At 34.1% G+C, this 18,226-nt stretch overlaps 1 protein-coding gene across 1 annotated transcript in view; it reads left to right on the top strand.

The window, feature by feature from the left end:
• LOC127860768 (microtubule-actin cross-linking factor 1, isoforms 1/2/3/4/5-like) overlaps positions 1–18,226 on the top strand; it is a 258,995-nt gene that overhangs the window by 102,585 nt on the left and 138,184 nt on the right. Inside the window, 2 exon segments of the mRNA XM_052399044.1 lie at positions 10,511–10,677; positions 17,166–17,281. Coding sequence (XP_052255004.1) covers positions 10,511–10,677; positions 17,166–17,281 — 283 coding nt within the window.

The following is an 18,226-nucleotide window of genomic DNA, read 5'->3' as shown; positions in this document are numbered from 1 at the left end:
GGTAATTGTTGATGTTTATGCAATTATAAGATCAAGATTTGTATTGTACTACTTTATTCATTTTAAGGGTTTTAGTTTATAATCAATGACTATAATATTGTGTTTTATTAACAGACTTATTTATCAAAATGTATTGCATATGTAGATTATAATAATTATTTCTGCGGGACTTCTTAAAAATAGGATGCTGTAAATCTTAATGTTAGTCTTTAATGTATATTATAAACTTTACGATGGTTGCTCAGCGCAAAATTATGATTGTAATAAATAAAGGTGTGTGAATTTATAAAAGTTTTTATCGACAGCATTCAAATTAGACTTAATTAAAAAACATCAACATGGCTTCATTTATTGTGATGTCTTGGTTAAGGAGACTAAGATAGCCTATTAATGCGGTGCATGACATATTCTAAAATCAGATGTTCTGTGTTTGAAATTCAGCTCAATATTAATTCTTACACTTAAGTACTTGTGTTAATATGTCTTGTAACTGCTTTGGCCTTGATTCACACCATTGTTATTTCTTTTTTATGCGCCCGAAGGATGGCATATATTTTTTAGCTTTTTCGTGTCGTGTCTGCCGTCCGCTAAAACCTTGACATTTTGTCAAGGTTTGAACATTGGCTCTAAAATCAAAGTGCTTCAAACTACAACTTTGAAACTTCATATCTACCGTATTTTACCATGTATAGCGCGCTACCATGTATAACACGCATGCGATTTTTTAAAGCCAAAATGGAGAAAAAAAAGAATTCAAGACCAAAAACCTGAAAATTTGGCAGAAAATGGCCTCCATTCTTATATTGCGCAATAATTTAATCTGAGTTTTTCGGGCGCTTAATTTTTTGTTTAAAAGTAGGGAGCATTTATACGATCAGGAGCATGGGTTGCATAGCACTATATTTTTGACAATTTTTAAGATTATTCTCTCAAGAACACCGTTATATCCTTATTGCCGCGCACTGCGCATGTTTTTTCAAGACCCCTGTGCGTTAAATTCGAACCACTATTACCTATTCCTCACATTTGAACAGTGTAACATTTTCATTACCTGCCGCTCACAACATCGTATGACATCTTCTGCAGACCCGCAACATCTCAATGTCCAATTTTACACAAATCGTCCGTTGATCCCATTTTATTTTTCATCGACTTAAATATTTCCCCTTTAAGAGATGCTCCCCAAAAAATCCAGTTTGACCCGGTATTTCGCGCCTGCACTGCGTCTAGTTGATAAGTATTTATAGTAAGACAAAGAATACACCCGAACGCTCAATTCCATACAGTTGGCGTTATCGGCGTAAAGCCATTTGACAAATTTCTTTTGTTTGTCTCTATTGAAAGAAAATAAAACGAGTCTATATCTCTATTGTTGGTTTGTAACCTACGTAGTATACTCGCACAGTAGCATATTTATGCAGAGATTGGAAAATCATTGATAAATGTATTCGTCGTTTCAATGCTTAGGGCCTAGTAATTTCGGCAAATCGGAACTCAACTTACGTAAAACACTTGCTCAATTAACCGTTGAACTCCACCTCCGTTCTCTGCAGAAGGTTCGAAGGCGGAGCTTTGCATGTGCTATTATTTAATTGGACGATTGCCATTGAGGAACAAACACACGATTGGTTCGGCATGTTGATTGCTAGACAAAGGAAGCCAATTTTGTCGGCGAGAAACTTGTCGCTTTATTGCTTCAGACAGGAAGCGGCTTTCCTTTGATGACGTCAAACTGTCAATTCACATAAAGTGCACATTTTCGGAATTGCTAACATTAAACTTTGGATTAAATTATCAAAATAAAGCAAAAGCGAAGTTGAGAAATATTATTGAAATAATTAGCCTCAGTTCAAATAAGACGTTTTGCGTTGTAAATCAACGAGTTTTCATGACAACAAAAACTTTAACAAACAATACCGCGGCGCACGGGGATCGATATACCTCGATTTTTTTTATGAACAATCAATGAAGAAGTGTGAAAACACCAACAAGACATTTTTTTCATCTTTTAATTTTTGTCAAAACTGTTACTACCCCGGTCATTCCTAACCTTTCCCGCTATTTGTTGTTTCGACAACGGCCCCTTCAGTCTATAACATTATAGGGTGTAGTTTCTTTGCAATAACAAAAATGGCGGCAATTGTGAAGATTTACGATTACGAAATGGATTTTTAGCAATTTAGCAACCAGGAAAGCGTTGTGTCAATGTATTACGCGCACTGAATTTTTATTTTGAAATTTGAAGGTAAAAAACTGCGCGCTATGCATGGTAAAATACGGTAGCTGCACATTGATGAGTTCTACATGCCACACCCATTTTTGGGTCACTTGGTCAAAGGTCAAGGTCACTGTGACCTCTAAAAAAAAAAAAATTCTGACAAGCTTTCATCTATTCAAAACTGCACCTGCAGCCGAGCGTGGCACCCGTTATACGGTGCTCTTGTTGAACTGTCCGTCCGTCTGTCTCTCTGTCCGTCAGTCAGTCTGTCCGTCCGTCCGTATGAAAACTTTAACATTGGTCATAACTTTTGCAATATTGAAGATAACAACTTAATATTTGGTATGCATTTGTATCTAATGGAGCTTCACATTTTGAGTGGTGAAAGGTCAAGGTTAATGTCATCCTTCAAGGTTAAATATATGGCTTTAAAGCGGCATAGAAGGGGGCATTGTGTTTCTGACAAACACATATCTTGTTAAATAAGATCAATTATATAACTGATTAAGATTGTTTAACTTAGCCAGTGTAAGGTATAACTTAGGGTAGGGTATAACTTGATTTAAAGATCTTGGTAATCTATTTTACCTGTTCACTGTGAGAAAAAAACACCACTTGAAGCTGAAAAAATTGACACTAGACATTATTTAAGTAGTTTGAGTAGTGGCTGACTTAGCATCAGATGGGGCTAATTATCAAAAGTATTTCCTCCAAGCTGATTTTGAAATATCATCAAAACTTCTTGTTATTTTTTGTAATGTGATTTTAAGTGTAATATCAATTAATTGTAAATAGAATTGTATGAATGTGTGCCTCCTGAGTTCTGGATTATAAAACTGAATAATGTATGTTATATTCATTGCTTATGACTCCTATGAAATTGCATTTAAGAAATTGCAATCCAGTGAAGAATTATTTTGTTGGTGAAATTCAAATTTAAATGTGTGATAATGTAGAAGATCATTACAAAATTCTGTCTGTGAGTTAAGAGGCTGTTTAACTTATAAGTAGAATGGAAAAAATAGGGATTTATATGTCATGCTCAATTGTTACTTTATAATAACCTGTTTTTGCATTTACTGAATTTTCACAACTTTTATAACACCATTGACCTGTTTTATACAAAAGTAGAGACAAAATAAATGTGATGTGATAACAAGATGGAACGTCATTTTTCATAGCAATGCAAAATTTATCACCCACTTGTTACTTGCTTATTGTATAACATTGTTAGTCTGTAAGTGTATTTATACATTAACATAATGGAGTGACAATTGGATCATATCAAAATAGAGACCATCCTTTGACACTGTCTCTACATTATGTCAGGTTAGTCACTAAGTCATTGCAAGGTCGATACTGGAGGGTTCTCCTTGCTGTCCTTGCCTTTAATACTGAGTCTGTTGTATGTTGTGTTTTACCTGTAGAAAAAAGACATCGCTCTATGGTATTGGAAAACAATCTGTGACAATGTGCACTCAGTACCTGGGCTTGCTACAGAGGCTGATGGGGAATGGGATTTTACTGCTGTGTAATGGATGTGTTTAAATGTGTTGAAATTGATGTGTTTGTTGAATAAATAAGTTGTTTGTCATAAGGATCTAAGAAAGGTTATTATAAAATTCAACATTTTGTAATCGTTTTTATTCCCTAGATGGTCACAATTTTGTCTGAATCTTGGATTTAATGTGAAATTAAAGAAAGTTTTTACACCATTATTTATCTTGATATTTCTTTGTTTAAATTTGTTTTACAAAAATATACTTAGTGATGAATGTAAGCTAAATTTGCTATGCTTAATCTGTCATTAAGTCATGATGCAAAAATGTAAAACTATAGGAGCGTGATTTACGATCAAATTACTGCAATTTCAGGTACATAAAGTTGTTGTTTGGATCAGTTATTCTTCACCATTTTACAGTGGGCAGAATGCTGGGCAATTTTAAACCTTTAAATCTTTGAATATTTCAAGTGAGAGCTGGTAGTGGCCAGAACATTGAAAACAATGCAACATGACGTTGAATTTAATTCATTGAATGGGACAGTGTCAACTTAAGGCTGCATGTTGAAGTTACGGCCAGTTTGCATCTTTATATATATGACATTTTGAAAGTGGTGCAATGTGTATAAATTGAGTAGCTTGATAAAACTGGACAAGAACTATTATATGGATTTCAAATTATAATTATACGGAATAGCCATGTTTTGTTGCTCTGGAAAAAAGAAAAAGAAGTTAAAGGGGCAACCCCCTATCGATCGAAGGCAGACACAGGGCGTTTTTAAGGAAGAAGCAAATCATGTTAACCAGGTATTTTAGTCTGCATTTATATTAGCAACAATGTATAGTAACATGCAACTTGTTTTTTCCCTTTAAGTGCGGTTGATTTATGTAATCAATATTTGGTACATTAATGATTTCTCATTTAGTTGTGCACTGTAATAAATAATGCAGTATTTGTACATGAACAATGTGGGTAAACGTTAATCATGTTTTCCATCTTGACTCAGTGAAGGCAGACAAGAAATGCTTAATATGGGAATTGACGTAATATTTTATTCAGAATAACTTGCTTTGTTCAGGCCAACCATGGATCATGTTTTTCCTTTGCTTTTAAGTGGTATCTTGTCAGGACAGCTTTATTGGAAGCTGGCTTTCAAACTGTTTTATGTTCACTGAATTTAAAGAGAAAGTCAAGATAACTTTGAACCAGTTAATAGTTGACAAAGTTGCTTTCTTAATTTCTTAGAACCCTTTCCCACTTAGCGGCAAAGTGAAAATGGCTATGTGCAAACAGCATAAAACCAGAACAGCCTGCGAGTAACTCGCAGTCTGTTCAGGTTTTATGCGGTTTGCTGCTCATCAGTAAATAAGGGTTGTGGATAATAAAGCCTTTAAAACTTGAATCTAGTAAGAAATATCTTAAATTAAATGTAACTTTCTGAGGAACTACAAACATGTCAAAATACATATCTAAGTTGTAAGGGTTCAAATGCCCAGCCATTTGAAGAATAGGGTTGTAAATTATAACCCCTGTCCATAGTTTTTTTGATGAGGTCATATTTTTGTGTGTGTCGAAATAATGTGTGACCTAAGTCCTGGTCAACTGGGGCATAAATGTACACATGGTGCTAAGAGTTATTTATTCCTACCTTTTTGTTTCAGTAATATTTTATGAAAGTTAGCATTAAATCATTTTTGTTTAGATTTAATAAAATGAGAAATCTTCACAGTCTATACATAAATACAGAATGGCAGACATTTCTTCAGAAGCCACTGGTTTGCGCGCCAGTATGTCTGAAGGAGATATGTGAAGACCATGTGAAATAAGGTTAAGACCTTGTGGAATCCAATACTAGGATCATTATATTTGTGAATGGGCAACAAACTAACAGGAGAGCTTCGTAATGTCAGTGTCATAAAGCTAGCATAATGGTGATCATTGATCAATGAAATTGAACAAAAACTGTTTTCTTATGGATCTAAATTAATGCTAAAAGTTTTTTAATTATGGCTCATGTTTCATAACATTCAGTATTCCTTTTAATGCAGTCCAACCATTTTAGATTATTATGTCTATTTGATTGGTTTCGAATGGTTAACTGTTCTCTACACAAACATTGCAGCCATCAACACAATATTTTATTTTCAATATTCACTGACAGCTTGCAGTCCCAGTTTACTATTTCAGATAATATGATATAATTGTGTGATAATGAGTAGGAAAAAGGGTTCTTCATTGTGCAAGTTGCAGCAAACTGTAGTGGCTAATGTTCTTGTACATCAATAACGTCACCCTTTGTGTTAAATACTTATTTTTTTAGGTTATTTTTTTTTATATATTTGCCATGAACTTCACACTATTTATTTTCTGCTACAGCTTACATCTTATTGAATCATTCACCTCGTATATCATCTTTAAGACAATGTTGCCTAAATTCAGTTGCAACATAAAGAGGAATTTGGACCAACAAAATCTTGTTTGGCAATGTAATTTTTGTATAAAACAATATTTGCCTGTAAAATTCATGTCTGATTCAAAGTTTTTGGAATAGTTTTCATGTTGATCACAGTGTTTCGTTTGTATGTAAATATTTGTTACTTCTATTGAAAGAACATGTGATGGTGTACCCAGGTTCATATGACAGTATGTTCTAAAAAATGTCCGATTATATTATAGTTATTATATTATAGTTATTAACTCTGCAATGAAGCAGTCTTCAGTGTAGGCGGACATTTTATGTTGTTCTAGTTTATAGTCTGGGTCCTGGTGTTCCCTATCGATCAAGGAAAATCCTGAGGGAAAAAGAGTATGTTTGCTTGAATTGTTAATAAAGTTGTACTTCAAACATATGGATTTACTTGAAAATGTCATGTTTATTTTATTAACTTCCATGATATATTTAATGAAATATTCATTAAATTGCGTTAAAAGAAACAAGCATACATTTGTCCTTATTTGTAGTATTTCTATGTGCTGTTTTGACATTGAACAAATGTATATAATTAAGAATTCTTTATAAGGTATGTTTTACACTATCTTACTTATGAACACGGCCCTCAGGGGAAAGGCTGAACCACTACGGCACATTCTTTTAAACGAGCTCATTTATCATTTACCCCACCCACCCCTGCTGGCATGTAAAAAAAATGTCAGATTAATTGAGGGTTGTGGCCTTGCACATTCTGTTGGAGTGTAACCCATTAGGGCTAGACACAATAACTGCCCATTAAGGTCAATGGCATTGGGGGTAGAGATAATGTCACTTGGAGGCAGAAACAAGCTGTTTTTGCATTGTCATTTAATAGCACAGTCAAACTTCAGAATATGTGTAGCAAAATAGGGTTGAAATGTGAGACCTTTTGAAAAGCTAAAGAAAAGGATTTGGAAATTATGTTATTTGACAGTTCTGCATCTTACCAATTAATTTCAGTATATGTGTTAACTCCTAGTATATTATCTGTTTGTATTAGAGGAAAATACTGACTAATGTGTGTAATTTAAAGTTAAGATTCTTTCATCTTAAATGAAGCTCTTATTTTTAAAGAAATAATAAAAAGAAAGACTCACAGGATTTTAATGCTCCCCAAAAGTTTATTTTGGGTTGAGCATATAGTCGCCGCTTCGTCTGTCCGTCCGTGTGTCCGTCCGTGCACAATTTTTGTCCGGGCTATTTCTCAGCAACTAATGACCGGAATTCAATGAAATTTGATGGGAAGCTTCACTACCAAGAGGAGATGTGCATATTATTAGCGGGTTCTGGTCGGATGATTTTTCAAAGAAGGCGGCATAATTAGCAGTCGCTTTGTCCATGGGTCTGTTTGTCTGTGTGTAACTTCATGCCCTAAGTGCTCTAATGTTTTCATTTGTTGTTGAATTGTTAAATTATTTTGCACAAATCCCAACCATCATAAGACGACAAGTCATGTGTAACTCCATTCAAACGACCATAAAGGTCAAGGTAAAACTAAGAAGATAAAGGTCGAATTCATGCCTTTGCTATAAATTTGCCATTTATTGATGAATTTCAAATAATATTTATTGATGGATTTTTGACATATATCGACCATCATTAGACCACCTTTCACTTGTTACACCTTTCTCCCTACCTAAAAGGTCTAGGTCACACTTAGAGGTCAAAGGTCACATGTGATCATAAAACGGCTTGTGTTGTTGTTAAAAAAAAGAATTTGGGAGCATCTGTGCTCCAGGGACACATGTCTTGTTGATTATATATCTGAATGGCTTATTCACATATATGTTTTGTATTTTTTAAAAGCCAACCAAAAAGGAAAGATTCACGGTATTATTTTTTTTGTAAACTGCTGCTGCTTTAACTGCATTACGAACTGGGCACCCTCAACCTTTGTTTTTGTTTCATGCAGCAACTATAATTGTTAATTACTAGAATTTCATCTTGCATGAGTTGCCTCATAATGTATGTTTAATTAATACAATTCTGCACATGGTATGTTGGGTGCAACTTTCAAAACACAATAATTTTCATTTTGGCCCTTAATTAAGCATGTTTGCATAATGACGTCAATATTTGTTTCAAAAGGATCACAAAGAACACAGTTGAACAAAATATAATTAATTGTTTGACATATAATATTGTAAAATAAATTATACAAATTTTATTTAAGGTCTTCCTTGTGCCTTTCTTCATATTCATAGTTACTACTGATATAGGGGGATAAACACCAGTAAAAACTGCTTTTCCATAAAATATTGCTAGATGATATGTTTCCAGATTATTTTCTTAAAGTGCCATTCATAGCATGAGCCTAAAAACTGAATGATATTGTTTAATATGACAGTTGGAGGCTTTGAATAAGAACATTTACACATTTGTTATTATTAATCTTGTACATTGGAAAATTGTGCTTGTTTTTTTGTTCACACTGAGGCAAGGGTGTATTGGGGAATTATAATAATAATTGTGTACATCTGGCTGCATTAGTTTATACCAAAACTTGTCATATAACTTGGCTCACCAAAGGGTAGCTATGTCTGTAAAAGCATTTCTCATGGTCATAAAACCATCCAATGTACATTATGTAAGTAATGACAGGGGAACTGGTAATTGTCTTTATTTTTTACCAAAAAATCAGAACTCAGCTCAGCTTAATTGGATGGAGGATGATTCCTCTCAAAGAAAAAAGCACCTGTTATGCAGGACAATGCCCAAAGCTTAGTTAAATGCATATTGTACATCTGTATTGCATGTGTGTGCTTACACTTGGAACAGTTAAATAATGCTCCTTTTAATTTTTAAGGTTTTGAATTTGTCATAGCCAGATGAATCAAATGATATGAGAAGAAATTGAAGACAAAAATTGATTGTTGATCAGTAACGTAATTTTGTGTCATAACTAACAAACAAAATTTACATCGGTGAAAAGTAGTAACAGTCAAATGTAATTAACGCATATAAGAAAGGAAAAAAGAAAAAATAAGGATAAAATAAGGATAAAATAAGGATATGTTTTTATAGGGCCATGTTTACATTAAAATTTTGGAGACATTATCTTTTAAGTAAATAATAAAAATGTAAAATACATTCCAAATTGTTGAGTGTATTATTGCTTATAGAATTTAAGTTAAACTATATATGATAGTGTCAACGTATTAATTGTTAAGTTATACAAATGCTGCATATTATTTAAAAATGATGTTCATAGCATCGTCGGATACCCACGACTAATTCATTCCGTTACTCTCCAGCATGAGCCGTGGGACAATATAAGCAATACACGCCGTTTTGACCTTAACTGTAACCTTTCAGTAGACCAACAAAATCGCAGTTTACAAAAAGAATTTGGCTTTGGAGGTGTCAATGCTTGGCCTGGATAATTGCGATTTGATACACCAAGCTTTTCCATCCACCTGTCCGAGTGCTTAAAAAGACTAAAGATACTTTTACTCTGAAAGTCGTTTAAATTCTCATTTTTAAAGTATACGCATGCACGACAAGAGTCCATTTCTACAGATGACGCAATTTTGACAACAAACCCGAAGTCTCTATAGTACGAGTTGTATCATTGGTAAAAAATATCTTCATGAAACCGTGAAGGATCCAATGAAATTACTGGATTTGACACACCCTAAAATGGTGAAAAGAGCTCGTTATGTCCCACAGTCGATAAATGGAGAGTAAAGGAATGGGTCAAACGTGGGTATCCGATGATGTGTTCATAGAGGAGCCTATAGTATTGCAAACTTCAGGTTATTGCAGAAAATGGATCTAAATAATACATAAATTATGATACATTGTATAATGTCCTTTGCATGAAAAGATTTTTGAATACAATAACAATATCATTTGGTAAAGATCCTTTCTTAAGGTACTTACTTAATGTTCATACAAGTTATCATATCTTGGCAAATCTAGTGCCTTACAGGATTACAGGTCTAATATTGTTCCTATTTTGGATTTGATAAACAGCCACTTAATGCCATTTCATTAAAAACCTTATCTTTACATACTTAGAATCTTTACATGAACAAACATCTTGTGTTTTGATCTGCCATTAAACCCTTTTTCACTCAGAAGCGAAGTACAAATGACTCTTTGCAACCTGAGCATATAACCAGAACAGCCTGCCAGTAACTTGCAGTCTGTGTGAGTTTTATGCTGTATACTGCTCATCAGTATCATAGAATTGGAAATTTAGCCTTGAACACTTTAAGAAAGGTCTTAAATTTGTTTTGATTTTCTAAGGGACTATTAATGTGTCAAAGGCGTATCTGAGAGGTATTGGGTAACCCACCTGTGTCCCTCTACTTGCAGATATCAGATGTGGTGGTCCCTGGCCAACCTGAGGACATCAGCGCAAAGGACGCTCTGTTGCTATGGAGTCGACGGACCACCGACGGTTACCCGGGGGTCCAGGTGCGAGATTTCGACCAGAGCTGGCGTGATGGCAAAGCATTCCTCTCCATCATTCACAGAAACAGGTGAACTGACTTTTAGTTATAATGTTTTTTTAGGGTTATAAGCTTTACACGTGAAAGGGCAAAAAAATCCCCAGACTATTTTCAAATTCTATATAAAGACAGGCTACACTGCTAAATTATTTTAAAGAAATAGAGAGTATTAATTTGTGACATTCATCATCTGCTTACTTCTTGTTATTTTAATATTGATGTTTTTGTAAGTTTTGGGCTTATTGTCGAACACTTTGGTATCCAATTTCCTGTTTGGAAACAGAACCCTTTTCCATAGAGCATACTAAATCAGTTTTGCTTAAGCTTCCTCGGGCTTATATCTAGTTGTACGCTTAATAAATTGGTAGAAATAACTTCCTTTTTAGCTCACCTGAGCATTACGTGCTCATGGTGAGCTTTTGTGATCGCATTTTGTCCGTTGTTCGTCGTGCGTTGTGCGACGTCAACATTTGCCTTGTTCACTCTTTAGAGGCCACATTTATTGTCAAATCTTCATGAAATTTGGTCAGAAGATTTGTTTCAATGATATCTTGGATGAGTTTGAAAATGGTTAAGTTTGCTTGAAAAACATGGCTGCCAAGGGGCGGGGCATTTTTCCTTATATGGCTATATATGGCTATAGCAAAATCTTGTTAACACTCTAGAGGCCACATTTATTGTCCGATCCTCATAAAACTTAGTCAGAAGATTCATCCCAATGATATCTTGGACGAGTTCGAAAATGATGTCCGTTTGGTTGAAAAACATAGCCGCCAGGGGGCGGGGCATTTTTCCTTATATGGCTATAGTAAAACCTTGTTAACACTCTAGAGGCCACATTTATTTTCCGATCTTCATGAAACTTGCTCAGATGATTTGTCCCAATGATATCTTTGATGAGTTCAAAAATGGTATCCTTGGCTTGAAAAACATGGCTGCCAAGGGGCGGGGCATTTTTCCTTATATGGCTATATATGGCTATAGTAAAATCTTGTTAACTTTCTAGTTTGCTCAATCTTCATGAAATTTGGTCAGAATATTGGTTTCCTGTGTAGTAAAGTTTGGTTTTATTATGTCAATATTATTTGACATTAACTGTGTAATGTAATTTTTCATAACACAGAATTTTCATAGTTAACATAACTGTTTAGTCATTAACATTTATGATAAGCCTTTCAACTAAGAGATAACTGAAAGAAAGACAACATGTACATGATTTTGCAGTATTTATGCAGTATTTATCTCCCTTGTTTAACCTGGTTCAGTAATCTATTTTTAGTTCTGCTTTGGAATTTGGAAAGATATTGATCATTGATAAATGCACTGTTCTGAGGGAAAATTGACTACTCTGCCATTGATCTCTTCTGAACTGTATAAAATAAGCTGTTTGGTCTGATTTAAACACCTCTTGATGCTTTTTTGAAAAGTTAACAGCTCTTGAAAAAGGTTGGAATTTTGAAATGATTAAACTCTAAATTATTTTTAACACCAGCATCAAGACATTTTGGCATTATTTTTCTAAATTATTCTTATTATTTAGATTATTTTTATTTGGCATTTTCTAAATGAGAAAGACTCTATTCTATTTCAATAACTGTAGTAAATTTTTCTTATTTTTACATTTGATTCACTGAAGTTTCCTTATCTCCATAAATATTGTTCTTTAGATTAAATTAGACCTATTTTGTAAACTAGATTTTTGAAGCACTTACTAGACTAACAGTAACTAATATTTATATCAGTTTTTTCGGACAGATTTTGAACTTCTTTTTACATTCATTAAGGTATTTGCTGTATGTTGTTCATTTTTGTAACGATACTTAGATTCTTTAGACTTGGCTTGTACCTGTTCTTAATTTTCTGTTATTGTTCTTCATGCATTTTCCGAGTTCTTGAAATAAAAATTAGTTATTTTTGTTAAAGCTGCCTTGGTTTTCACTTATAAATAAATTCTTTGAGTGTATTTAGGTGCCCCTGACTGAACGCCTTTAGTTAATTGAATTACAACCAGTCAGTATATTCATCCTGACCGGAAATAAGAGTTTGTCAAATAAATATTTCTGCATTACATAACTTGTAACCGTCCTGTGACCGGTTCATTTGCGTAAGCGAAGGAGACCGCACTACCACACCTGGATAGGACAGTTTTCTTCGATAATGGTTTGGATAGGTAAAAAAACATGGCCGCCAGGGGGGGGGGGTCTTTTTCCTTATATTTATATAGTAAAAAACTTGTGAACACTCTAGAAGTCACATGTTTTGCCTAATCATCAGGAAATTTTGTCAAAACATTAGTTATGTGGATGTCTCGGACGAGTTTGAAAATGGTCGTGCTCAGTGAAAAAACATGGCCGCCAGGGATTGGGGCAGTTTTCTTTATATGTATATAGTGACAACATGTGAACAGTCTAGAAGACACATTTTTTTCCCAATCTTCATGAAATTTGGACATATCTTGGAAGAGTTAAAAAATGGTTCAGGTCTGTTAAAAAAACATGGCCGCCAAGGGGCCATTTGTTGTTCATTCTTCATAATACTTGGTTAGAACATTTGTTCCATTGATATCTTGGGCTGCAAAGAACAGGTCATTTCTTTTTATCTCAGGTGAGCGACTTTGGGCCTTTCAGACCCTCTTGTTTGAGATATAGTATGGTGTCATGTGAACAACAGGAACAGTCTTATAATCTTTCAATCTCATGGCAGACATAATACCACTTTATACCAAATAATATCATATATGTCTTTGTTGATGCACATGATGTATCTTTTTTCCAGAAGTATTGACATATGATTTTTCTGATGTGTTTTAATTAAAATCTACGTATTTGTGTGTTTCTTTTGAAGTAAAAATTATTAAGTTTGAGCTATTTTAAACTGATTGAATTGATAAGTAAATAGCATCTCATTGAAGGCCTTTAATTTCTTCAACTTTGTAGTCTTTCACAAAATTACTACCTGCACATGTTCCTTAAACCATTTATGCCTGGCGTCTAAAAGAAGGCCTTGGCAAACAGCGTGGACCCAGATGAGTAAGAATATTCTAAATATAGAAATAAGTATACTAGGCATCCCTAATTTTGGAAATAAATTGATCCAATTTAGAAGGATGGGAGAGTCCACTAGGCTTACATGGGTTAATATATTAATTACATAGGGGGTCAGATGTGAGATGTAGATTTAACTGTGGTCATCTCAGCTATCTGTCTGTAGTTAGTCACATGCTGATGAATTGAATCATACATGCCATACGTCCCAGATTGTCCGGGACAGTCCCGGAAATTAAGCACTTGTCCCGCTGTCCCGGAAATCTGTCAAATGTCCCGGAATTTACAAGATCCATATATACATGTACCTTATCTTAGGCTTAACTGCACCTCGAATCTGTGTATATCTGCAGCGTCTCCATGACAATGCCTACCCGAATAGGCAGACTACGCTACGTGTCAAAATTGATCAATTAACAGGGGTCCTGTTATCATATCTATTGTCTCACGTTCGCGGTCAAACCGAAAAGGCGGCATTGTTTAATGTGGTTGTTAATTGACTTTAATCTACTAGGTCACTATGGCACAAGTGTGTAACTAATGAGTGATTGTCCGGATTTTAAGTTGACGATCTACCGGTACTGTTTTGTTGTATTTGTTTTATTGTGATTGGTTGTATGTATTGTGAATTGATTTGAGTTGACGATCTAACGGTACTGTATTGTTGTATTTTTTATTATATAAATGTTATAAATGAATAAAGGTGTATCAACAACTACGCGTTACACACCGGTCTTAATAACAATAACGCAGTGACGTCACCATCTATGTTTAGAACGCTTACACTGAAAACACGCGGCTTGTATCTAGTAACGGAAGTAGTAATGTTTAATTTGACGTTAATAGATCAAGTGTATTTCGGATAGGCTTTCGAACTTTTGCAATTAACGATGCGAAACAAAAAAAACGAACCAAAAATGCATTTGTCTTTAAATATCGCTACATTTTATACATGTCCCGGAAAATCGGCAAAAGTCCCGGACAATTTAACTCAATGTCCCGGAATTGGTCTGAAAAATTATGGCATGTATATTGAATTATCTGACATTACAAAACCGGCCACTGTATGGTTGGTCATTAATTTTCGAATTTCCCAAAAGGAAGATATTAATACATAAGTCAGAAGACATCACAATTTGTGCACATAACGATGAAAGCATGATATGTTCTTATAAAAATTTGCATTTTCTCACAGATTGTCCCGCAAAACAAATGTCAAATATTGCACAGTAGCCCCAATATGGCTGATCAATAAAATTGATGTGAAAATCTTTAAATAAAAAAGTTGGAGAGCTGGCAATGTGATAAGACTTGTTGGTTTTATGAATAAAGAGTGATAAATGACCATTTAATTGCCCGCTGAGATTTGAAACATATGACAAAAAGTCTGCTGATGGCCCTAGCACCATAAAAATGTAATGAAGTGTGAATTTAGCGGAAATTCTTTTTGCCTGATTATTTAGCAATTTCTTTTTTTACAAATGCTGTTTGACGATACTTGTACTTAGTCTAGTGACCTAAATAACTGGAAGATTGCAGTCGGCGAATTATAGTTTGTCATACTTTATTGTGGGGTATGTGATCTAATGATTCAACACTTTTCCTATGTTTGAACAGTGAAATATTTGATACTTCAACTGATCTGTAGTGGCTAGATAAAAACACAAGTGCTCAGTTGTTGCAAGATGATTTGTAAAATGTTTTCACTGGTTTGATTGAAGTATTGGGCCATTTGGAATACTTCATGCTATGGTGTGTTTATGTTTTGTTATGAAAGTGGGTGGTCTCTCCTCATTGAAGGAACTTTATATGATATTCAACTTTATATGATATTTCAATATTTTATTCCCATAGGATTTCTTTCAGATGTTAAAACGCGTTATTTGGCACATTTTTGGTCCAAAATAAGTTTTTATCCAAATTTACTGGATTCTAAGATTGATTTCCTAATGGGTTAGGATGTTGGGAAAGGGAAAAATTTACTATTTTACCGATAAAGAAGCAAACATACTTCATTTCATTTTACTTATTTAGGTGCGTCAAATCCAACAAACATCTCATCAAATTTGTTGTAATTAACCTTAACCTTGTAATACCTGAATAAGATATTCTTCATTAACTACTATGTACGTTTACAGCTATTTTACTTGGCCTGTTTTGCTTGGTTGCATTTTAAAATCACGAGCAGTGTATACAAAAATAATCATAATTGAAATCTAATATTATTCACACCTTTCTTAATGCAGATTTCTTAGATTGATTACCAAGTCATTTATTTGACAAATCATGGGGTTTTATTACCTCTTGTTTCGAAGTGTTTCTAATGCCACATGGGGCTACATTTTTTTCATTGATTAAACACCAGGCTGCACTGCAACATGAAGTCAATTATTCAATAAAAGTGCAGCTCAGGATAAAAATGGTTTTATAGCATAAACTAGTGCTAACTAAAATATATACCTGAACAACGACTTTAACACAAACACTTAGGTATTTTTATCCACTTTCAATTAAAGGTATTTTCAGCATGACAAAAACGAAACAAAACAACGTAAGCCTAAGCCCTAGTGTCTTAAAAAGTTGCAAGGTGTGAAAAATGTTTTTTCACATAAATAGGTTGGTACTAGTATCTATGAGTATGACTTAGAAATATGATACCAAAACAGCTGAAAATCTTGCTCATATAGAGAAGATATTAGAGCCAGAATGGCGTATCCACCTTCTATACTCGTATGTCGATGTAACCATTTGGCTTTTAGGAGATGACTCACAGTTGTTTTATGGACAGCATATTGCCACCTTTGAGCTTTTTGCTAAGAACTCACTTCTGTGCGGTTTGTTGGCATTTGCCTGGGCTTGCTCGTATGTTAATATGACCTGGCCTCAATTTGCATATTCTTTTGTCTCATTTGCATAATTTTATTTGGCAATTTTACGAAATAAGCCGATTTTTACATTTTATTTTATTGCTGTTCCGACACTATTTACTCTAGGTGGGAGAACAAATGTGGTAGGCTTTAATATGAAATAATTCAAACAGACTGTCATTATCAAACAGGCATCTGTAAATGTTCAAACACATGAAGTTGCATTCATAAGAAAGGTATGTGTGTATTGGCAGTTTACAAGTGCTTGTTAGCCTATAATATTGCCTTTAAATGCAAATCTCTTCAGGAGCAGCAAAGATGTACATTGTGAAGTTGTCAAGGCTTTTGATGGCATTAAATTTATTGTATTGTAGTATTTAAATTATTGAAGTGCTGCCAGTGTTAAAATATTTTCTTCGTATTCAATAAAATCCACCCCCCCACCACCACCACAAAAAAAGAAAAACAAAAAAGTTTGACCATGTGCAAAAATCATATGTTCATTTCATAAACTTAATAAATAAAAAAGACTGGTCATGCAATTCACTACACCTTGCTTAGTTAATGTTCGATACATGCATAATTGTATGGAATATGCTTATTTCAGGCCAAACCTGATAGATTTTCGACGTGTCCAGTCCCAGACCAACCGACAAAACCTCGAGCTCGCCTTCTCAACTGCAGAGAAAGAATTTGGAGTCACACGCCTTCTTGATCCTGAAGGTATGAGTTCTGATAAGTGGTAATGACTTTATTGGTAGAGTGAGGTTTTAATATCTGTTTATAAACCTGTTGATATGTGCCATATTGTGGCAAAAGCCTTAACTATGATGCACTTTTATTTACATACATATTGTGTTGAATGAGAAAAGTCTGTGAAGAAAGATCCTTGAAACATATTCCTTTAATGGATCAAACACTAGTTTTCATCATATCTGGGCAAATACCTTAGCCATGTCCATTATATTAGCCTTGTGGATCTAACACTAGTTTTCACCATATCTGGGCAAATACCTTAGCCATGTCCATTAGGGCAAATACCTTAGCCATGTCCATAAGGGCAAATACCTTAGCCATGTCCATTAGGGCAAATACCTTAGCCATGTCCATTATATTAGCCTTGTCAGGCAAACATGGTTCTTACACCACCCTGGTTTGGAGCTACCCTGTTTGCTATGGTTTCACACAAGGTTTGATGGTCTAAGGTAGCTCCTTATAACAATTTTACAATAAGATGTTATTTTACTTCTTTTGTGACCATTTCATGATGGATTACTGTCAACATTTTTTTTTGTCCTGAAACATGTTTATGTATTACATTATTAGTTTTTTCCCACAATAATTTTTTTAACGGTCTAAGTAATATATAGGTTGTGAAAAGAGATGTTTCAGATAGTGTCAGATGACATTGAGTTAAGTCTTTACTATATGGGTATGACATTATCAGAACTGAATATTACTATAGAAATATAAATGTAAAGCTAAAATATCTTGTAAGATACATCAGTATTGCTTTGAATACACACATAATGCAGTTATTCATGGATCCTCTAGCCTCGCTATAAGAGGCATAGGGAATTATCTGCAAACAGATTTATATTATATCTTGTACAATTGATGTATTATTGGTAAAAAATAACGCAACAAGTGCTCAAATAAGCAATCTAT

This window comes from Dreissena polymorpha, chromosome 15 (genome assembly GCF_020536995.1).
Source record: "Dreissena polymorpha isolate Duluth1 chromosome 15, UMN_Dpol_1.0, whole genome shotgun sequence".
Taxonomy (NCBI): domain Eukaryota; kingdom Metazoa; phylum Mollusca; class Bivalvia; order Myida; family Dreissenidae; genus Dreissena; species Dreissena polymorpha.
This window is presented reverse-complemented; position numbering and strand designations above follow the sequence as displayed.